This window comes from Ictalurus punctatus, chromosome 2 (genome assembly GCF_001660625.3).
Source record: "Ictalurus punctatus breed USDA103 chromosome 2, Coco_2.0, whole genome shotgun sequence".
Lineage (NCBI taxonomy): Eukaryota > Metazoa > Chordata > Actinopteri > Siluriformes > Ictaluridae > Ictalurus > Ictalurus punctatus.
This window is the reverse complement of record NC_030417.2, coordinates 32,173,978-32,198,280: the sequence shown is the minus strand read 5'-3', so window position 1 is coordinate 32,198,280 and position 24,303 is coordinate 32,173,978. Positions and strand designations below refer to the sequence as shown.

At 36.2% G+C, this 24,303-nt stretch overlaps 1 protein-coding gene across 1 annotated transcript in view; it reads right to left on the bottom strand.

Annotated features, from left to right (window-relative positions):
• Window positions 1–24,303, bottom strand: part of crhr1 (corticotropin releasing hormone receptor 1) — a 171,865-nt gene that overhangs the window by 103,230 nt on the left and 44,332 nt on the right. Inside the window, exons 2-3 of the mRNA XM_017462266.3 lie at window positions 23,477–23,564; window positions 4,046–4,144 (exon numbers count right to left, since the gene is read on the bottom strand). Of these exons, the coding sequence (XP_017317755.1) occupies window positions 4,046–4,144; window positions 23,477–23,564 (187 nt within the window). The remainder of the gene's footprint in view (window positions 1–4,045; window positions 4,145–23,476; window positions 23,565–24,303) is intronic.

The window sequence follows — 24,303 nt, the reverse complement described above, 5'->3', positions numbered from 1 at the left end:
TTTAGAGTTAGTTTAGCTCGTATCATAGTCATAGTCACGGTCCATGTTTAGAGTTAGTTCGCGCTGGATTATCCGCTTCCAGTCCCCCATCATAGTTCGTTTCTTGTTTTGTTTATCGACCCTATTTTCCGTGACCACGACCTAGATTCCTGCCTTGCCCCGTTTATGCCTGTTTGCCAATCGCCTGACATCTTGCATGTTTATGGATTACGTTTTGGATCACATTTTGGATTTGTCTGCCTGTCTCTTTTTCAAATAAACAACTGTTCATCCTGCACTTGCATCCGTCCTATCTCTGCTCCGTCACGATTCGTGACAAATATAGACTAAGGCAAGGGTTCTTAACCTAGGTGTCACAACCTAATCCCTGGGGAGCTCATGAATGTGCTAAAAAAAGATAATCAAAATTATTTTGATGGGTGTTCCAATTTATGCCAAAGGTGTTCAGTGGAGTTGAGGTCAGGGCTCTATGCTGGCCATGCAAGTTCTTCCATGCCAAAGCTGGTGAATCATGTCTTCATGGGCATTGTCATGCAGGAAGTATATTTGAGCCCCTTAGCTCCAGTGGAGGAAAATTGTATTACTACAGCATACAAAGACATCCAATACAATTATGTGCTTCCATATTTGTAGCAAGAGTTTGGGAAAGGCTCACATATGGGTGTGATGGTCAGGTGTCCACAACATATAACGTATTTTTAACCCCCAAAAGGGGCTGCACTAGGAAAGAGGTTAAGAGGTTTCCTGGACAAATGGAGATGAACAAGTACATGATTATGCACTTTTAACAAAGTTTCTAATGCATGTATATTGTGTTTGGGACTTAACTAAAAGCCAGCCATCAGCTGTGGTATTCTTCTTACATTGCATATAAAATATATTATAAAATATTATTATAATATATTATAATATATTATAAAATATTATTAGATTCTGGCTAGCTTCTTTATTTTCTGTAAACATGACCACAAAATAATTACACAGTGACTGTGTGTTGTGCTATCAGGAGAGTTATTTCCTTTATTGAGTTATACAGTTTATTTTGCTGTTTCCACACATCACACCACTGTAAATTCTCACAATTGTCACAACATAAAATCATTCACTGAGTTCATGATCTCTGAGTGGGTGGGATGCCATACTCTCTCTGCAATGTCAATCACAGCAACACTGGCCTATGATTGGCGTTTGGGAGCTCATGTATGCGGAAGAGGGCAGAAGTAGCACTTTCCTCTGAGTGTGTTACACTGCTCTGTGACACAGCATGAGCAGCAGTTTGAAAAAATGGTCGTGGATAGTTTCATGTGTTTTGGAGGAAGTATGTGTTAGCCTTCACTCTTCCCCATTGGTAGTTGATAAGGTCAAATGGTCAAATGATAAAGGACATTTGGCTGGTGGGTGGGAATTGGCAAGTGACCAAATTAGAGAGACAAATCAACAGTGCAAAAACAATATATTATATCAGGGAGCACGTTTTTCATACACAGTCCTATTAGGAGTCTGTATTGTTTGTAGGATTCATCATGCTCTTTAGTTCAATTGTGTTATGTACTATAATACATTTCAGTTCAGTTAATCAGGGTTACAGGCAACTAAAACACAGGAATGAGGGGTTTTCACTTGCCAGGTGTATATAATTCTGATGATCTGTTTGATTGAATGTGGCATTCAGCTGTGCTTTTCTTGACATGGATCAAATTCTCTGATTCTCGTTTGGACCTTTACTGGAGGTTCGTCATGGGGAATAATACATGTGAAATTTAGAATGCAACCCAATTGCATGTAATTACCTCTACCCTGGCTGTAAATAATGGTGTCTTTGTGATTTGAGAAGCACTGTAGTGTATGAATTCTGTTAAGTTTCACATGTGGATGTTAAACATTCAGAGAGAACAAGCCATTTGATAAATCAGACATGTGGAAATGTAATAGATTGGACAAGGCATACTGATGGACAGCATGATATACCACACAACTACAAAAAGATGTCAAACAGCATGTCGACTGACATTCTTAGCATGATTTTTCTCCTTTAATATAATTTCAAGACCGCTGCATTCCCCTGCTGTTAGTGCTGTTAGTGGAATCAGTTGCTGCTGCAGAATGACATGGTTCCACCCGCTCCCCCATTCATCAGAGAGAAGATCAAAAGCACAGAGTCTCACATAATTTAAAAGGCAAGGATCAGAGAATGCAGTTCACATCTGAACTAAGATGGAAAAACCTCACACACTGCCACTCATATAAAAAGCAAAGAAGAAGGAATACAATTTGTCTTCACTTCTAATCTGGAAGATCTGAAAGTATATGCAACTCCGATTTATATGCAAGTGAAGTCAACCATGGAGTGTAGCAGCATAATTTTCATCATATTTTGTTGTTAAGGCATTGGAATTTTTGCCGTGTAGGTGTGGCACATGCATTCTTGGCATCTTGTGACCACTGGTGCAGGCAATAACCCACCAAATAACAACATTAATGTAAAAGGGGTTAACGTGTGAATTAATACAATAAAGTGCTGCTGCACTATCCAATCAAGTCAATTTCTCTCATTTATTTAAAGACCAAGTGTACTAGCAGCTCATGCAGTGACACTTTTGTAATTGGAAGAAATATCACACAAGTACAGCAAACGTGTTTTCTGGTTTTTTTTTTTTTTTTTTTGTCGTTTGTTTTCTGTGTCTGTTTTTTTCGTGAATGTTTCCTCACATGTGAGTCTCTGGAACACAGACTTATAACTTAAAATGGCTAATATCCCATCTCTGAAATGATAACATTTACAAGTCTGGTATTAACTTTTACTGATTCTGTTAATTATATGTATGGATCAAAGGTCTGATTCACATTTAGGAGACACAACATGAGTTACTCTGCATTCAAGGCAAAGTTGTGACTTGTAATTCCATGTCTGTAACCATTAAAACCTGAAAGCTAAAAAAAAACCTGAAAGGGGTAGTTTTCTCACCTACCAGTTCCTTCCGTTTACAGAGTGACTTCAAGTCAACATGGCCGCTCACATTGGGGACAGTGTAAAGCTCCCCTTCTCTACATTTAAATTAGTTTATAGCAGTATTTGCTTTAGATCAGTTAGTATTAGGGCTGCAACTAAGGATTATTTTGATAATTGATTAATCTGTTGGCAATTTCAATTTCCCTTACAAAATACCACAAATGCAACATTATTGACAGCTCCCATGTAGGTGTTTGTTCTAATTTCTGTTCTAGTCTTGTCTCCACACCTGTCCTGTCATTGGTCTGTTCCATGATTGTGTTCACCTGTTCTGTGTTAGTTGTTCAATAGTTTGGCTTTTTATCCTCTGTGTGTAATTGTTTTCTTTTTCAAGATATTAAAACCAATTTATTACAGAAAGAGAACTCTGGCAAAACAGAGTTGAATGCTTTTTTTTTTTTTTTTTATCAATTCACACTTGCATTTTATTTGAGTCCATGCTGGCAAGTTCAAATTGTACTCTGCAGGCAGTATTCAGAGATAAGTGAGTGAGGATTTAATTAAAAAAAACACACATCAGTTTTCAGACCTCTGGATGTTTTGAGGTGAGGCTCAGTTATTCAGTGAAATAAGTGCTTTTGTTGTGCAATATTCACTCAGACCAGATGTATTTTTAATTCCAGTGCACCTATCTGACTCTTAGTTGCAAACAATATTTTAGCCTTAAATTTATGTTTTGAATGTGAATACACACCAAAAATCATGTCTTGCCATTTGGACGCAATAATAAATATATAAATATGACATTATGAAATAAAACATCATATGAATCATCCACGCTTTGGCTGCAATTGTATTTTTTGCTGTTAAACTTCATGCATTCAGTGTGACATTTAAAAAAAAAAAAACAATAATAGAAAGCTAGGACTTGAGAATGGTATTCTTGCTGCAAAACTCAATGCTGAGTACTTCATTGTGTGAAATATATATTTTTTTTCCTGCTTCTCCAGCACGACCCTATATACAGTGAAGCTTTAGAAAAACCAGAGAGTTATAACTATAATTAAGTAATTAGTAAATTAGCAGCACCCGTACCTGTGGCATTACTTGAGCTTGTACCTGTGGCATTACTTGAGCTTGTACCTGTGGCATTACTTGAGCTCGATGTCTGGTTCCATAGTATTAAGGTGCGAGCTGGAAAACAAACAAGCAAAAGAAAAACAGATTAAAGCTCAAATGTCTTTTTTGCCATATAATAAGCAAGTTGTTCTAGAGCAGGGATAGCTCAAAAATATACAATGTTGATTGAGAACCACTTTTATAATCTGTCAGGTGACATGGAATGTTTTAATGTTGATACAAGAGTCAGGCAATGGACTTGCTTTTGTAACTTGTACTATACACTACACAATACACACTCTATTGTTTTCAAGAAAACAACAATTCATGGACTTTTTTAATGGATTTTGTTTCTGGATTGAGATGTAGACTCCTTTTTTTTTTTTTATTTTTTTTATAATATTGTCACTTTGATGGCTTTAACACTTCATACCCTAGCCTCATTGATTAAACTGGATACAATAAATAGATTTATTTGTAAATTGTTCGTACAAGCATTTAAACATGAAGTTTGGTACTCATGAAAATAGACACTTTGTCTTTTGCCATTTATTAACATAAGCAGTGGGTTTTTTTCTGTTTAATTAATTAGGAGGAACAAAGCCCGTGGCCATAATATATTCATCCAGTCATGACTACACCTTATTAAAAAATAGCCACCATGCCATCTCACCAGCTCTGTAGAATAATGCAATTAAACACCTTTTTGTTTATTGATTAATTAATGTTTACTGTTGACATGGTACCTAATTAAAGAATAAAGTCTTTTTAGGAGTTTAGGAGCAGGTGCAGCTTTGTGTCTCCTGCTGCTTGACATGACTGATTTCTAAATTCTAATGATGTCATGTATGATGCCATGCCATGATGTCTGTAGTGTTTATTATTTGTGCTGTTTTGTACTGTCTAGGCTTTGCTAACCATCTAGTTCCAGCAGTTTTCACTTGTCTCTGTCTTTTCCTGGTACTTGGCTGTTAACCCAGATAAAAGCATTGAGATATTAATCATTTATCACACAAAAGAAATGCTCTTAGTCCACTTGGGTTGAAAGGACAGATTAACACAGCTGCCAGATGTCACCCTTTAAAATGGATTATATACAGTACATTATTACTACAGCTGCTACTACTACTACTACTACTACTATTACTACTACTACTACTACTGGTTGATTCCATGACTGTCCCACTGATATTACATTGATGGGGCGGCTGTGTCTCAGGTGGTAGAGCAGGTTGTCCACTAATCGTAGGGTTGGCGGTTCGATTCCCGGCCCACATGACTCCACATGCCGAAGTGTCCTTGGACAACTCCAAGTTGCTCCCGATGGCAAGTTAGCACCTTGCATGGCAGCTCTGCTACCATTGGTGTGTGAGTGTGTGAATGGGTGAACGAGACACAGTGTAAAGCGCTTTGGATAAAGGAGCTATATAAGTGCACCAGTTACTACATTTACAGATATGTAAAGTAAATGTAAAAGACACTAAATTATAGGTGATATGTAGTTCATGACAGTCCATGTTAAATAATTTAAAACATTAATAAAAACCTGACCCACTATAACTATACCTTGAAATATAAGGATGGATACATCTATTTAATGAGTCATCCATTATGGGTTATGAAAAAAGTACATTTTTGTAACACTGTTACCTGAACACATCTACTCCTATGAAATATCAGAAACATTAACATGTTCAACAGGAAGTTGCATCATCTGTTTTCTGAAAATTATGGGAAGAAAAGTATTCATTCTTTTTTTTTTCTTTCCTGTCATGCATGTACACACACACACACACACACACTCTCTCTCTCTCTATCTCTCTCTCTCTCTCTCTATACAGTTTCTCTTCTGTTCCATATTCTGTCCTTTTGTTATCTGTTGTCTTGTTTAATTGCAGATACTGACAAGTTTGTGCTGTTAACATGTTGTGAAAATAAAGACAGCCAACTGTTGTGAAAATGTTTGGTTTTTTGGGTGTGTGTGAGATTGTGTGCTGAAAATGGCAGGTTCTGTGTTACTTTACCCATTACAGGACTGGGATATGCTGCTTCATCTTGAACCCAGGTTTTATATCATATAAACAGAACACAAAGTCTTTCAAGGAGAGGTTCTGAGATGTAGGATTTTCCCTTCATTTTAATCAGATCTAAAGTAACTAGTAACTTGCTACTAGAGTAGTTTTCTCATTGGATACTTTATTACTCTTACTCAGATATGTTCACAAGTCCCTGAGGTCCAAGTCAAGTCTCAAGTCTCTGAGGTGGAGTCCAAGTCAAGTCTCAAGTCTCTGAGGTGGAGTCCAAGTCAAGTCTCTGTTCTATTTATAGCAATAGTTCTTTCAGCTAGATAGTCTTGTTAATATATTCAAAATGGTCTAATAAATCACACAAGGTTTTACATAAATTATTAATTACATTTTTATACACAATCAAAAAACTATTACTTTCAAACTGTTAATAACGGTCCCTCAGAACTCAATTTTTAAGTCATTTCTATTGAAAATTCAGTTTGAAGCATGACTTACAGCATCTTACAGCATGACTAGCTTGATTACGCTTCCTTTAAAGTGCCCTTCGGAGGGTGATTTATACCATTTGGAATGCAGAGACTGTCACCACGAGAAAAAAAAAAAAAACGTGCTGTGTATTTTGAGCTATTTAAGTTGCCATAGTTTGCTGTCGTTCTCAAACAATCATTGGTAAGTTAAACTTCCAGTGAGCACCAGCAATAACAAAACCCCAGTGTATAGACGCAATTTAACTTGGTGAACGTGGATATTACATGCACATGGTAGCTAATAATAATAGCTAATTGGGGGACCATAAAGGACATGGAAACATTTGTACTTCTTGAAGATGGGCAGCAAGCAAGCCCCTGGCAGCTGTGTAACACAGCTTTTCCAGAATAGATGGAACAAGGACCACACATGGCTGCACTGTTGTCCTAATATGAGAGCTATACTCTGTTTCTATTGGACGGAAGCATTTTAAAATCAGATAAGTCCCCTTGCCAAAAGTATAGACCAGTAATTTTTATCAACAGGATTCAGAAACTGGAAAAAAGCTATAGAAAAATTCAAATCACATAAAATGTCTCAAGCACACAAAGTGGCCATAATAACACACACATATCAGGCAAGTCAACAGACACACAATTGTCATCAGCAAAGGCTCTTCAGCAACTGCGAGCAAGGTCCTATCTGCTAAAAACTGTGGGCTTGTTGCAGTTTCTTGCTAGACAAGGTACTTTTATTCGCCATCAAACAGCGAGGGAAATTTCAGGTAGCTCCTTAATCTTAGGTCAGAGGATGCTGAGGGACTGGAGAGTTGGATAGAGAAAAGGTCCAATTTCTCAGCGTCAAATTCAGAATGAGATTTTGCAGATCCTGCCCACAAACATTCTGTGGGAGATAGCATCTATCTCCATCATCATGAATGGCATCCAAGATGTTGCAGGGGGTGAGCAGGAGTCAATCTGCATCCGGTATGTGAACCATGACCTAATACCTCACGAAGAGTTTGTGGGTCTTTATGAAGTGTCTTCACCGTCGGGAGAATCTGGCTAGTGTTGCCACTGATGACCTCCAGAGAATGAATTTGCTGCTATCTGGTCTCTGTAGGCAAACTTATGATGGAGCTGCAAACATGTCTGACAAGACTGGTGGAGTGCTGGCCAATTTTTGTAATTTTTTTAACAAATGATCAAAAGGTTAAACAACAAAGACAATTTTTCACAGCCTTCTTTGCTTATATTTACCAAGGGTGCCAATATTAGTGGAAGGTATCTCATGTAGTCCAATTAAAGCATATAAATGATGTTGCCCATATTATTATTATACTTTATGAATGTTGATTAATGTACACTGCCCTTTTTGAAATATATGAATAAAAATAAATAAATTCTACAATATGAGAGGGCCAAGGACGGATCCTTGAGAGATGTCTGGCATAACAGAGATGACAGGTGATTTATACAGTATATGTCCATGTTGAGAAGACTTGAAGGAAGTAGGAGCATAAGCTAAAATATCAACTGGTGACAAATCGCAGCAACTGATTTCTGTGAAAAGTGTGTGAAGGTTCTGAGTCTGGATGTCTGCAAGAGGAAATCTTTCAACACTTTAAAGATTTCACACTTGGCCCTAATACTTCAGTCTACTGCCAGGATCAATTCTAAATTTGTTTGGCATACAGAATGATTATCAGGGGTTTGTTTTCACATATTGTGAAAAATGCATTCTGAATTGTGCGCAAGATTCAATGCTTTATTGGTTCTTAATATTAAAAATTTAATATTAATATTATATGAGTGTTCCATTACTTTTGTTTGATACCAAACTTGCAGTACTTTCTACTACTTTGGATAATTACCAGTGCATACCCTGAAGACTTGCACTTCTCAAAAACCGTTTATTGTCATGATCTCGCCGACAGATGGCGTTGCGGTGACGACGTGCACGGACAGCTGGATGCATGTCAGGACAGCGCATGCACGTGCTTGAAGTGCGCATGGATGATAGGACTTTGTTTACAATGGACATGTGCACTTGTTTTGGTTTCTGTTCTGTTCCCTCCCTGTTCACTTATTGGTGGAGGTGTGAGGGTGTGTTTTCAAGTGTTACTAGCTGTCAGCAGTTAAGGTAATTGTGACTGGTTATTTAAACGTCACGCGGTATTAAAGACCAATAGGTGTAATGGTGCCACGCGGTAACGTTTCCATGTCCTGTCTAGTTTCTTGTTCCTAGTTTCATGCCATAGTTAAACGAGAGTTTCATGTCATAGTTAAAGGAGAGTTTCATGTCATAGTTAAACGAAGGTTTCATGTCATAGTTAAATGAGGGTTTCATGTCATAGTTAAAGGAGAGTTTCATTTCATAGTTAAAGGAGGGTTTCATGTCATAGTTAAAGGAGGGTTTCATGTCATTGTTAAACGAAGGTTTCATTTCATAGTTAAAGGAGGGTTTCATGTCATAGTTAAAGGAGGGTTTCATGTCATTGTTAAACGAAGGTTTCATTTCATAGTTAAAGGAGGGTTTCATGTCATAGTTAAAGGTGGGTTTCATGTCATTGTTAAACGAGAGTTTCATGTCACAGTTAAACGATAGTTGCATGCCATAGTTAAACGAGTATTAGAGGTAATGAAGTTAGATGTGTAATGTGCCTCACGGTAATGTTTCTATACCCTGCTTTGATTTCATGTATCACGCCACAGTTCTAGTAAATGTGTAGATCTGTGTAAATGTGCGAAACGGTAGCGGTTCCATGATTTGTTCTGGCTTCATGCCATAGCCTTAGTTAAATGGTTTTCATGTATAGTTCCTTGTTTCATGCCATAGCTAAAGGCTAGATGAGTACAGGTGTAAAACGGGTTGATGGATTATTGTGCTACGCTGTATGGTTTCATAGTCTTGTTCTGTTTTGTATTTCATGCCTCAAATCTTGTTCCTGTTTTGACCCTGTTTTCCCACTTCCTGTACTAGTCACGTTAGTGTGTAAATAAAAACTTTACTCCTGCGCTTACTTCCTGTCCAAGTCTTGTTTCGTAACATTTATACCCAAGTCTCATGCATTCTTCAGGGGACAATCTCTCCTGGATGCTGTAGATTTGAACTGCTGCAAACTCTTATTGCAAATATATTCCTTCATACTGAACATCACAATTATATTGTACTATAACAATATTATATTATCTGTAGAAGTATAACAATTTATAATACCACTATGTAGTGTCATGCATGGGTTTGTTTTTGAGCCTGGTTCCTCTCATTCCTCATTTCATCGCAGGGAGTTTGTTTCCTCTGAAAGACTCCAAGGCTACCACTCATTCCAATACTTGTCTAAAGGAGCTCTGAAATTGTCTAGTAACACATTGGCTAGGGCAGGGTTTTCTATATTGGTGCGACAGATGCAATTTTGAATTGAGAGACAGACTATACAAGTGATCTAACAGGCAGAGAAATTTGTCACACATTTTAAGAGGTGGAGTGCAGGGAGAGAAGCTCTGACAGGATGATGACAAGTTCAGTCCAGAACCGAAATGTTGTCTGAAAGTTGTAAAAGCTCTTCTGCATTGTAAAACCGGATAAGTTCATTTAACTCATAAAATTTGAGGAAACTAATTACGGCAAAATTTTTACGTTGATAAATCAATTTCTTTAAGCCAAATACACTTAAATAAGTGTATTTATAAGTATATAAGTTTGTTACATTTTTTAAATATATATTTAAGTGTATTTGACTTAAAGAAATTGATTTATCAACTTAAAAATTTTGAGGTAATTAGTTTCCTCAATTTTTTTGAGTTAAATGAACTATCTGGTTTTACAGTGTGTGTACAAAGAGCTGGGTAAAATGTTAGATTTTGTCTTTACAAACAACAGTACATTTCTTATCACAATTAGAAACTGGTTGATGAGGGGTTTTTTTTTTGAAGGCTTGTTAATATGATTTTGGTTTGCTAAGAGGAATGAGAAATTTTTTTTTTTTGTCTTATTAAGTTCAACAGAGTGAAAATATGAGAGGCTAGTGAGGGAACGAGTGTTTATAGCTGTTCTAACATAAGTGATACGAGGAACTAACTTCCACAAAACTAAATGGAGGTATTATGTGTCATTCTTTAATAACTAAAAAATATCAAGTAGTCCTACCCAAAACTGTGCAACTATCATTTCATACTAACAGAAGAAAAATAAAATAACAAGGTCAGATTTAAGGAATCTTGATATTTCAGTATATTCAGTGGTTTAAATCCAGAAGCTCGGAGGTAAATGCAGATAAGAGTGACTTTTTTTTTACAGAATTTTACAGAAGCCAGTATATATACGTGCCAGCTTAGCGACTTAGTGACTTTTCTACATTTTGCTCATATGGCTGATACTCATATTCAAAGTGATTTACAATAAAGACTGGATACACCTGAGCATTTGAGGGTTAAGGAACTTGCATAACCATGACAGCTTGTTAGTACTGACTCACAACCTTCTGATTCATTGCCCAAAGCTGTAAGCCACGCTCTTTAAAGACCTTTCCAGCAAATTTCTTTTCCAAAAAGAGCCTAGAACAGGCGTTATTGACCTGTCCCGCTAATTATTTTCCTTCATGTCAAAACCACTGTTCTTCATGTCTATTTCCCAACTACATACTATCACTGCTTCTTTTGTCTGCATTCTCAATAGAGATGATAGTATTTTGCAAATAGGTTGTGGTGCTATGACCAAAGACAACTTTCTATAAGAAATAAGTTATAATCTATTAGTTGCCATTCTGATAAAACTTAAATTCCATTCCATTCCATTCCATTCCATTCTACTCTATTTTATTCTATTCTAGTCAATCTCTCTTCTCTTCTCTTGATCGTCTATTCTATTCTACTCTATTCCATTCTATTGTCTGCATTCTCAATAGAGATTATAGTGTTTTTTTGCAAATAGTTTGTGGTGCTATGACCAAAGACTTTCTGTGAGAAATAACTTACAATTTATTAGCATACCATTCTCTTCTCTTAATCTTCTATTCTATTCTATTATATTCTATTCTACCAAATATATATTCTGTTCTCTTCTCTTGACCCTCTATTCTATTCTATTCTATTCTATTCTATTCTATTCTGATGAAACTCTCTTCTCTTTTCTTCCCTTTTCTTCTCATCAGAATATATTCTATTGTATTTCTTTCTATTTTATTCTATGTAATTCTAAGCACCCTCTCTATTATATTATATTCTGACAAACCTCTCCTTTTCTCTTCCCTATCTGTTTAGAAAAATCAAATATTGACACTTTCCTCACAACAAAGCAGCAAATCAAATCCATTGTATGGCCATGGGTATGAATGTAGGAAACAACAAGCTATAACCATGGGAACAGTAACATTCAAATAAATATTTACGCCAGCAGTCATAATCAGGGATCAGCAGGGAGTGTTCAGCAATAATTACACTTATATCTGTAACACCAAATTATAAATGAAGCAACAGGTAAGAATCAGCAATTCACTGCAGCATAATCAAAAGATAAAACATCTTAATGAGCTCATCATCAAGCTATTGTGTGCTCTCTCTTTGTGTGTGTGTGTGTGTGTGTGTGTGTGTGTGTGCTTGTTTTTTTTTGTTTTGTTTTTAGTTTCTAAAAAGTAACAAAATGCCAAAGTTTGCCAAAGTTTTCACACCCTTTTATAATAGGGCGTGTGATTGTGCTCGGACTGAACCAATCACATTCAAACTCATGATAAAAAGTAATTACAATACACCTGTCTTCAATGAAGTGATTCTTATTAACTCCAAATAAAGATCAGCTGTTTCTGTAGGATTCTTCTTGCTTTCATCTGACTGCTAAAGGCATAATCCGCAAAGAACTTACAAAGAATGTATGGGATCTCATTGCTGAAAAGTATCAGCAAGAAGAGGGGTACAAATGAATTTCCAAAACATTAGATGTACCATAAAACACCATGAAGTTCATAATCAACAAGTGTAAAAAATGGGGCACCAAAGTGACATTTCTGAGAACAGGATGTCGCTCCAGAAATGACAAAGGGACAAGAAGAAAACTTTTCAGGGAGGCTGTCAAGAGACCTTCTACAAAACCCTGTGGAATGACTTGAATCGTTCTGTGCACAGGAGATCCCCTCACAATTTGAGAGATCTGGAACATTTTTGCAAGGAAGAGTGGAAGCAAATTGGGGGAAAAAAATCGAGATTTTCTTTTTCTCTTTTTCCAACTGAAACATTGCTTTGTTTTCTCCTTGTTTGTTCTTCACTTGAATTTTGTTGGTTATTACAATCCCCTTTGAAAGTATTGGAACAGCAAGGCTAAGTCTTTTGTTTTTGCTATACGCTGAAGACATTTGGGTTTGAGATCAAAAGATAAATGTGAGACAACAGATCGAAATTTAAGTCTATGATATTAAACAACTTAGAACATGGCACCTTTCATTTGAACCCACTCATTTTTAAAATATTAAAAATTAAATGATTAAAAATATTGGAACATTTGACTGACAGGTGTTTCTTGTTGCCCAGGTGTACCCTGTTACACTGCTTGTTTGAACAATTAATAGCACTGAATATCTACTCTTGGGTTGAGCCCTGGGTTTTGTGTGTGAAGACTGCATTTATTGTTAAAAAGGATAAACCAACATGAAGAACAGAAAGCTGTCTATGGGAGAAAAGCAAGCCATTTTGATGCTGAGAAAAGAGAGAAAATCAATCAGAGCCATTGTACAAGATTTGGACATAGCCAATTTGGGGTTCCAATACTTTTGGAGGGGACTGTATCACATTAAAGTTGGAAAAAGATCTGACAGAAATTATCTTGGTTTCATTTTGATTTTTACATGTCAAAAACTGGGAATTTTAACAGGGGTGTGTAGACTTTTTGCAATAAAATCCATTACTAATATAATTTAAAAAATTGGAAGGTGGAGAGGGGATGAAATTATTGTTTTATTTTTTAAAAAATGGGGAAAAAAAGTGTGGGGGGAGGGGAAGCCTATGGACTCTTGCTAGAAAATAAGGGAGACGGCTTACGGTTTTTGCATAAAATGTATTTAAAAAAATGAAATGAGGGTTTTTTTTAAATATGTGGTTTGTTTCTAATCTATAAACAAACAGAAGTATTACAGAAGTATTTATTGAGTAAACTACCCTAGTCTTCTTTATTTTGTCCAAAGGGTATGCAAACATTAACATTTAAATGTGTTCAACTGAACCTTTTGTTCATTATTTAAGAGTTAGGATTTCTGATAAACCTACATTAATCCAAAACGTGTTAAGTAGCACAAATTTTTACTCTTTAAAAACACTCACTGCTTGACCAAACACTACTTAGTTGTGCAGCAATATAAAATAATATATAAATGTGAAATCAGATCAATGAATTCCCTGTGAAGAATATTTTGAAGTCCTGATTTGAATACTAACGGTACAGTAGTGTAGACTTTAGGTGAGATTATGCTATAAGCTTGTGGAGTTTATTATGAATAGGACTATGTGGGTGTTTAGATTAAGGATTTTATGAGGAGAACATGACTCTCAGAGGATGTGTGAGATAAACACATATGCTTCCCTTGTGTCTTGTTAGAGCTACTGGACATTGGAAAGGAATTACAGTCCACACCACATGGCCATGGGCTTGAAGCTACTCACTGCTGGATCTACCAAGTGTTTCAGGATCACTCCATTTCTCAAAACACAGACTTTCAGCTCTTGGTGAAACAGGCTGATTTCACCATGGCTGATACTCTGGTCCATCATTTATAGTACTAACAAACTCTCAGCCTCAGCTTCAGCTTGTGACTAACAATTAAGAAAAATGTAAATGAGGAAAATCTCTGGTGGACACGTCAGAAATCCGTGGTCTAGTCAGAGCCAATTATGTCTGTCGCTTTGCTCAGCCTCATTATACAATTTTAACATGCAGCATTCTGAGTAAAGTCTGGTAACTTTTAGAAGTTTGCATTCTAAGGAAGAGGTTGTCAACTAGCTGATTATCAGGAATTTCCCCATCACGGCGAGTGCTGCATGCAGAAGCGTTCAGCGCAAATAACAGCCCGCAGCGCTATGGCACTTATGTGTTGTCATATGTTTTGTTTACTTTGCCACGTGTGTTTTGTTTTGGTTCATCTCCTGTCTCCACCCTGGGCCCGTCATTGGTTGTGTTCATCATGTGTCTTCATTACTCTCACCTGTTTTAAGTTCACCCCAAGTATTATTCAGTGTTTGACCACGTATCTTTACCGAGCCATTTTTGTTCTGTGTTATGATTCTCTGGTTTTCGGTCTTGTTCCGTCACCACGTTTGTGTATTCTTGATTATCCCTGCCACTGCATTTTGTACATCGCCCAATCCCTGCCTGTTTCCTGGCTAAAGTCAAATGGCATCACTTTACATTGCACTTTACAGGCAACTTTAAAAAACTAAAAAAACAATAAACAAACAAACAAAAGTTTTACATTATGTACATAGTTCTTTTTAACCACATAAAAACAGATAGCTGGCTATCTAAACCTAACTATTATTAGCTATAAAAAAAATAGCTATACAAGTTGTAAGGACGTGTTACATTAGCTGGTTAATTTTAACCACATGTACAGAGCTATCTGCTAACTAAAGCTAACTATCAACTGCATAAACATATATGCTGTGAGGTTGAAGTACATCAGCTAAGTATTTTTACTACTACATAACTTTTGATAATCTACAAAGCTTAGCTGTCTTCAAAACCAGCAATACATTTGTAAACATAATCCAATGCAGCAACAGTTTAGTCTGCAATGTTTCCTAGTACTAGAGAACACAATTATATTAAATTCTACAGCAATCAGGATATGTTTCTTTTTTAGGTTTGCCTAAAATAAGGCACCTCAGGGGGCTGCTGCTTTCCCATTGGGACAGTCGTTATGTCAGTCTACTATATATATAATTATAAAACAATAATTATATACATTATAGTTGATCATTAAAAAGTCTAACAGCTAAGAGCGAGCATGGCACAACCTCTATCTGTTCATTCAAAACAGACCATGCAACCTCTGCCCCAGAGTCATCTTGTTTGTGAATCAGTGGTTCAATACAGGAGCAGATGGTCATTGTGCAGATGACTGAGCACTGATCAAGTGAGATGATGAGGTTCAAGCAGCACTCAGCACAGCCTCATCAACTGAGCACTGCTAATGTGAATGTAGAGCATGAAAGAGTGAAAAAGAAATCACATAAAGGCAGTCTTGTTTATTACTGCTCTTAAAGCTGATGGATTTAATATCTGGAAATTTCTGTCTCTTTGGTAGAAAAATGCTAGTGCAAGGTCATAAAACATTTTGTAAGACGTGTCAGAATGCATCCTTCTCCCCTCACAGATTGAGCTCACTGCAGTGAGAGGCAAGTAATGGACACTCAAAAACTATTCAAGGCTGGCATACTTTACGTTAAGTACAAAGATGTTTCCAAAGTCTCCATACATAGGGGAAATTATATATATATATTTTTTTTAGTAAAATGTATTCCAAAAATGTTCATACTGATTTACAATTTTTATTTATTTATTTATTTTTCAGATATCCTTCCCAGCAAACATGCCCATGTGGGCCCAAAATGGGTAGGTGTGGGTTTACTGTGGGGCAGTGTGGGCAGGGAAAACCCACACTAATCCCACATTGGCCCCTTGTGGGTTAGCCCATTCAGGGCTCACAGCTGTTTTGACATTTTGGGTCCCCATGACGGTTTTCTGTGGGCAAAAATGTGGGCTTGCCCACAGAAAGCCCACATGGAACTCTATGTGGGTTAGCCCATGTGAGGCCCAGTGCAAGTTTTGCTCTTTGGGGCCACCATGAGGGTTTACTGTGGGCAACCCCCTGTGTCAACAGCATAGGAAAGTTAAAACATTGTTTTAAGATTAGATGCTCTATGACCTATTTAAAGACTGATAATTCATGTTTGTAACATTAAAAAGTGACAATACACCAAATATGATAAAACATACACTGTACACTCTGATGTGCATTGTATATACAATTCTTAAAGAATAATCTGCTTTGGGTAGACCTTAAGGTAACTTCAAATTACACCTTGGTAAACTATCATTTAACTCTGGTTCTGAAATAATCAATTACTTTTATTAAGTCCAAAGTTACAGCATGTTTATTTTTTTATTCTGCTTATTCGGTTCTTTATTTTGTTAACTATGCAAATAGAATCTTTTCTTGTAATGTTTTCAATTCAGTTCACACATAAGCCCTCTGGAGAATTACCAAGTAATTGTACTAGGCTTCATGGTGGTTGATTGCGACACAGATCTAGTTGGTACTTTCTAGCATTTAAAATTATCTCTTTTTTTTGTATTGTTTTAAATGTAATTGGCATTACATTCTTGAGTAAAACATAGATGGGAAATGGGCAGAAACATATAATGCACAAGAGAAACAGCTGAACAAGCTTCTGATTGCCATGGTGAAGTGGTTGAGTCACTGTGAATGATGCCAATCACTTAAATGTTAATTGAAGTGTGACACTTTACACTCACAGGTAATCACAGGTTTGTGCGAGGCATGCTGGGATAAACAGGCCCACAGCTGTCACTGGAGATGTTATGGAAATGGAGAGGTTTTTAATAATGACTTCACTGCTGTGGGGTACCACAAAGCTTGTCAGTGAAACACACCAATTATTCCCCTTGTCCTTCTGTCACTTATGAAATTTACAACTCAGACTCTAGTTTAGCGTTGTTGTCTAATTAAAACCTTTATCTTTCAGACACAAGTAAAGAGAATAAGCTAATATGATAAGATGAGAGGATAAATTCTTGCATAGCTGTAACTAAAAGCAATTGATAAACGCACCATAGCCCTGAATTTAATTACCGTAATTTCCGGACTATAAGCCGCTACTTTTGTCACACTCTTTGAACACTGCTGCTTAAACAATGACGCGGCTAATTTATGAATTTTTACGGGCTAACGAGCTTCATGCCGCCAAAACATTTAGCCTCGTCACATCGGACCAATGAAATTACCGAACAGGTCACAGTGGACCAATGAAACTGTTCGAATTAAATCAAACGCACTCAGTCATTTTGCGCTTCATGCACACACCCTCATCATGGAAAACACACGAAGAAATGCATATGATGCAGCTTTCAAGTTAAAGGCAATCGATCTGGCTGTCGAAGAAGGAAATAGCATGCGAAGAGCAACTTTTGCTCAGGTTTGCCAGTGGATCCTAACAGCGTGGAGCAGTGTCAAAAAATCTACCATCACCAACGGGTTTCGAAAGGCTGGACTGCTGCGTGATGAAGAGGACAGCACAAGCTCAAGGCTGAATTTGCCTTGAGATGTAAGTGACATTGAGAGCGACAACGAAAGAGAGACTGAGGAAGTGTGTGACGAAGTGCCGGTAATTCTGAGGCTGTTCAATTCCGACACTGAAGAAGACGACTTTAGTGGTTTTAGTGCGCAGGAGGAAGATGAAGATAGCGATCAATGACTTTTCCTGGTAGGCAACTGTATATATATATATATATATATATTTTTAACCAGCCGTGTTACAGGCACTGTTCGGAAAAAAAAAAAAAACATTTACGGTACGTGTTTAATTAAAAGTTAAAAATAAATCTTTGTGTAACATCTTTCTGTGTAAATATCTCATGTTACAACGTGGACACCTGCGGCTTATAGACAAGTGCGGCCTATATATGTACAAAAAAAAAATATTTTTAAAGTTAGTCGGTGCGGCTTATATTCAGGTGCGCTCAATAGTCCGAAAATTACGGTAGTTTTAAGCGCAAAGGAGAATAATTAAATTATTTATAACTTTGAATGTGTTGTGTTATCACTAACTTTGTATGAGTTTTATATGAGTGTTGTGCTTGTGTAAGATTCTACTTCTGAGAAAGATACAATTGTATAGCCTGTGTAAAATTCCCCTTTAACTCTGTTGACATGATTTGTTGTTAAGCTGTACCTAAGGGAAGTAAAATGTCAATATGGAGGTTAAAGAGCTACAGTCACTGAGTTACACAGTCTAGCTTTCCAAACAGATGATAAATGACTCAGGCCTGGTTCGTCTTTTGAGCTCAATTATTTAATAAAGGACTTAACAATAACTTTCAGGGAAGCCTAAACATAATAGGACTTGTCTATCAGACAGTGTGGTAGGGAATGGCACAGCAGAAAATCAATTTCATTTAACCTCTGCTGAATTTGGTTAGCTTCCTGCCAGGGTATTAAGAGTACCAAAAAGAGGCATGTGGGTGGAACCCCAGTTAAAACTTCTTCTTTTTTTTGGCAGAAAGAAAACCAGCCAATCCATGTTTATACGACGATCATACTATAATTATAACATCATTATACACGATAGTAGTATCAATATTAAACATACAATAACCACTCATAATATGAAGAACCCCAGTGAAAATAGTTACTATTGAGAAAACACAGTAAATCCATGGCTATTATGGAAAAACAGTTTTCCATAGTAGCCTTTGAAAGAGTAATAACAGTCAGTGAGTTTTCTGCTACAGGTTTCGTACCTTGTGTTTTCTTTGTAACCTAATAATCTGCTACTGAGAGAGAGAGAAAAAAGGAAGGCCAGTAAGGAAGGGGGATAAGAGGAATAAAACACTTCAGGATGTGCTGTTCAAGGAAACAAATCAACTTTTTCATGCCGCCCTCTGATTTATTTATTTTCCTATAACAGCATACACATTGTGTCCCCCCCCCCTGTACTAAGGTATTAGACACAATACTAAATTCAAAAGACTAAACACTAATAAACTAATCAGTTAGCCCATAATTCACATTCATTTCTAGATTTTGCTACTGCAAGAGCATTGTCTTTTGAGAAATATGGCTGCAACCACTAATATGTTCAGTATGCATATTTTCCTTGCTCAGAGCTAATTCAGAGACTATTTCCCACGTGAGCTTTAAATCTGCAAAATTTGCAGTTTGGCTAAAGTGAGGAAGTATAAAGTGTGCGGGTCACAGGATGATGTCAGTTTATAATCGTATGAAAAGTATTAGTTACATGCTGACTTTTTGTGTAAAACATTCCATAACTCATTGTAAGTTACACCTCTTACACCTCTACTCTGCGCACTTTGCTTCTTCCGGAACTCAATTAACGGCTCTTGTATGGTAGCACTACTTGTATTGTTCTCTGCTTGATATATCGCTTTACTTGCATTTTCTCATTTGTAAGTCGCTTTGGATAAAAGTGTCTGCTAAATGAATAAATGTAAATGTATGTAAGTCTGCCAAGAGTTAATAAAACAGATCATCAACAGTGCATGTGGCACTAAATAAATCTTTGACTGCTAATGCTAGGCTTGAAGTGGCTTGAAACAATAAAATACTGAGATAATAATTGTTTCAAGAGCCTCCTTATGATTTCTTTTTTCCTCTAGCCTTCAATTAGGTCCTTGTTTTGCATTTTGTATGGTCAAGTGTTTCTCTGTTCTGAATCTTGGATTTTCTACATTCTCCCTGTTGCAGATCATGCCTCTCTTCTTCCTCTCTCTTGAAATTAATAAGAAATACAATAGCTTTGCATGTAACTGTGAAACATAATGTGCATAACTGTGGGGGGAAAAAATCGTCAAGTGGTTCCCTATGTCATTTAGAGCGATCATAATGAAGTGTCTATTAATGCCAAAATATCAGCTATTTTAACAGCAACTGGCTTTTAACTCAGCCGAAGCATTTAATATGTATGCAGCAAATCAAAACAAACAGCTTTCACTGTTCAGAAATGTCACATCCAGTAAATTCCTGGGGCCATGAAAAATCTAATAATAATTTAAAAAAAAAAAAAAAAACCTGTTCACAAACATTAATAATAATCTGGTTATGTATTGCACCTGTGGGAGTTTTAAGTATAGTATTGTGGTTGTAATCCCATGTGGCAAGACAACCCCAAGCAGTCCATTGTGTCCCATTGTGTCCTGTAATGTTTACACATAGTGTGCTTCACTAGACTGTTTTGGACTGTTTTGGAGAATTTTAATACAAATTTAAATACAAATGCTATGAATAGTTAAACGTATGCGTGATAGCATTTTTTTTTTTTTTTTTTTACAACTTAGTTTGTATGACATCTAATGGATTGTCCTTGCTTTTTCGAATGTTCCCCCAATTTTGCTGTGAGAACGACGTGGGTGTCAAAACTTTACCATGTTGTAAAAGGTATGTGGTAGAACTGGTGCAGAGTGCTGCTGTGTTTTCTCAGCTGTGTGTATTATACCGTTTAAATTCCTCCATGTATGTGTAATTGTGTCATCATATGACTGGGGCCATCAGGGCAGCCATATGATGTGCAGCTTTGTTGGCATGTTTGAAACATAAATCACATAGTATGTAAAAGACTATGTCTTTCAGCATGCTAAAGAAATGACCATTTATTAATGTTAAAGTACTAGATATCTCTTGGTCATTAGTATGGTGTTATATTGATATTGGTATGTGCGTCTAATAGGAAGCACAAATTTGTGTATAGAACTGTTTTGTACTATCTATTAATCTATTTTCCGTACTGCTTAACCTACACAGGGTCGCAGGGAAGCCTTGAGCCTATCCCAGGGAACTCGGGGCACAAGGATGAGGTGCCAACAGATCGCAGGTCCCAATCGCACACATTCACACACTACAGACAATTTAGAGATGCCAATCAGCCTACAACTTTGGACTGGGGGAGGAAACCATAATACCCAGAGGAAACCCCTGAAGCATGGGGAGAACATGCAAACTCCACACACACAAGGCAGAGGTGGGTTCGTGCCCAGTAAGCCACCATGCCCCCTTATTTTGTACTAATTCTGCACAATGTTTTTTTTCTGACCACTTGGAATACACACTGTTCCACCCATCAAACCTTCAAGAAGGTATAGGGATATTAGCATAGACTGATCCATTAAATAAACTTAAACATAAAAAAGATGAGGAATTATATCAGAAGCAAACAAACTGTCATTGCTTTGCTTTCCATTTTTCAAAAACAATATGAGGTACACGATGACCTCCAGTCATCCCAGCACTTATCCCAATCACATGACTATGGACATGTCTGTTGAATTCATTGTTTGTCTTTTATGTTTTGAAATTCAAATGAAAACAAGGAAATATTTTTAATTTTCTTTTTCTTGCTGCACTCTAAATTAATTTATATTTTTCATGAAAGTAGTTAAAAATAACGTATTTTTAATTGTTTCTATTTGTTTCACTGCACAAAATCTAGAAATCAAATCATGAAAAAAATGTATTCTGAAGTACATTTCAGCATGAATAGTGTGTAGTTTTCTGACCCATTTTGACTTAAGACCTTTTGAAAATGAGCCATTTAGCTTTTAAGCTCACATTATTGACCCATTTTAATTTAAATGTTAGCTAATATCAGCTAACATCACAAAGCTTTTTAACATTGTAAAACATTGTGAAAATGTGTACGTCTTATTTTAAAAATATGTAGGTCTTATTTAGTTCTGTGTCGTCTCATGTAGTTAGTCTGTTGTTTTATGTAGCACCATGGTCCTGGAGGAACGTTGTTTTGTTTCACTGTATACTGTGCCAGCTGAATTTAGTTGAAATGACAATACAGCCACTTAACAGGATTTGACTTGAACAAATGCACTCAAATAATTTTGGGTAATGAAAATATTCTTAAATTGTTGAAATTGATCCATATTAGAAGTAGAGCAGGCACTAACACAACCTTTAAGGTTCTCATAAAACCAAAAATTGGTAACTCTTGTCATCATAGACGCTACAACACTGTTTATAAATATATATAAAGACAAAATGTGTTTTGTGGATATTCTTATTTAAATTCGACTTAAATGAACCTTCTGCTTGTTACTAGCTACACAGTAATTGCTGATACCCAGGCCATTTAAGATCCTTCACTAATTTTAGCACTAAAATGAAGCTGAAATAATTTTTTAAAAATCAAGCACTGGAGAAATGTGAGACCTGTTTGCATAATAGTAAGTCATTTTAAGCTATTTGGAACATCTTGTTCGCATGTGATTAAAAAAAAAAAACATTTTCAAGCGAAAAACAAATGAGCACAAGTAACTCAATAAATACAATGTTATTATGAAATACTATTTGCAACAACTGTGTGTGTGTGTGTGTGTGTGTGTGTGTGTGTATATATATATATATATATATACAATATATATATTGTATACTCAATATAAAAACATTTTTTATATGTTCAAAGAATATATATTCTTTTTTTTTTTGATTAACTTAGTACTGATACACTGTTTTTTTAACTGTATGCCTCATCTCCCTACCATTGCTACACTTTATATATATTTCCTATTTATGTGACTTGTTTAATTTGTTGTGATTCTGTGTACCTTAATGTATTATTTCCTGTGTTTATTGTTTGTATTTACTGTTGTCTTTTACTCCTTGCTAACGTCTTCTACATGTTGCACTGTAGTTTCCTGAAGGAACTGTGTTTCATTTTCAACCGTTGCCATGGGATGTGCTAAAAATGACAATAAAGTTGACTGATATTTCACATTTATTCTTTTGACTTATGTTCCTGAGTATTAACTAGCCCTTTGGTTTGTCTACCAATTTGACTATAATAAAAAAACAGAAACCTGCACTTGCATTCCTCCGTCCGCTTCATGAAACATAAATCCAAGATTTTTGGGCGCATTTTATGCTTAACATTCTGTGACGGATTAAAAACCCTAGTTGGGCAGCTTTAATTTAGGATGAAATACCAGTGTGCATAATCTAATATTTAAATATGTTTAAATAGACATCAGTCAAACCCTTAAACTCAGAGAAACCATTACATGGCTCCATATGTCCATTCTTATATAATGCAATATAACCGTAATGCTTAGTGTTTGGAAAGGTAATCGAGTATGTAATGGAGTCGACAGAAGAGTACACACTCACCTGTGAGGTTGGTGGAGAGCAGTAGCAGAGTGTCGCATGTGAGCTCAGATGTGGCCCCAGAGAATAGTGTGATCCAGATCGAAAACACCTGCATGGAAAAAAAAAGTAGGACAATAAGATTCTCTTTACTCATAACAGAATGAAGATTTTTTTTTTGTTTTGTTTTGTATTACAATGTTCCTTAAAAGAGTTACTGAAATATGCAAATGGATCATGAGATCATTAAATCATTTAAATGAGTTAAATCAGATTGTTATTTTTCATGAATATCATGAATGTTTATAAATATCAAATCTAAACACTGTAACAAGTACACATATCCTAAACATAAAGGACTAACACCTTAACCTGCTCAAACCATAAGTAGTACTCTAATAAGAACATATGCCACTGTTTGTAAAAACTAAATTGGCAAAAACCAACATGACTACTTAACCAAGTCCTGCACACACATACAATTGACTTAGAAACACAGAGAGAGTGAACTATTTTACCAACACTTTCATACCACAATAGCCCTAGGCCTTAAAACCATCATAAAACAAGATATATATTAAAAAAACACTCAAAATGAAATACAAACAATATGCAAATTGGGTTCATAAGCCACACCCCATCACAGGAGCAAAATGGCTACTCTCACTTGGCATGCACATCAGAATCTAGAAATATGCGTATTTTAAGGCACTTTAAAGTTGCTTATTATTATTTCATTGAACCAGAAACATTTAAACTGAATAGGCAAGCAACATTTTATCATGTGTAATTTTCAAAAGAGCAAATTACATTTTTTTCAGTGTGCTGTGACCTTGACTCTATTTAAATAC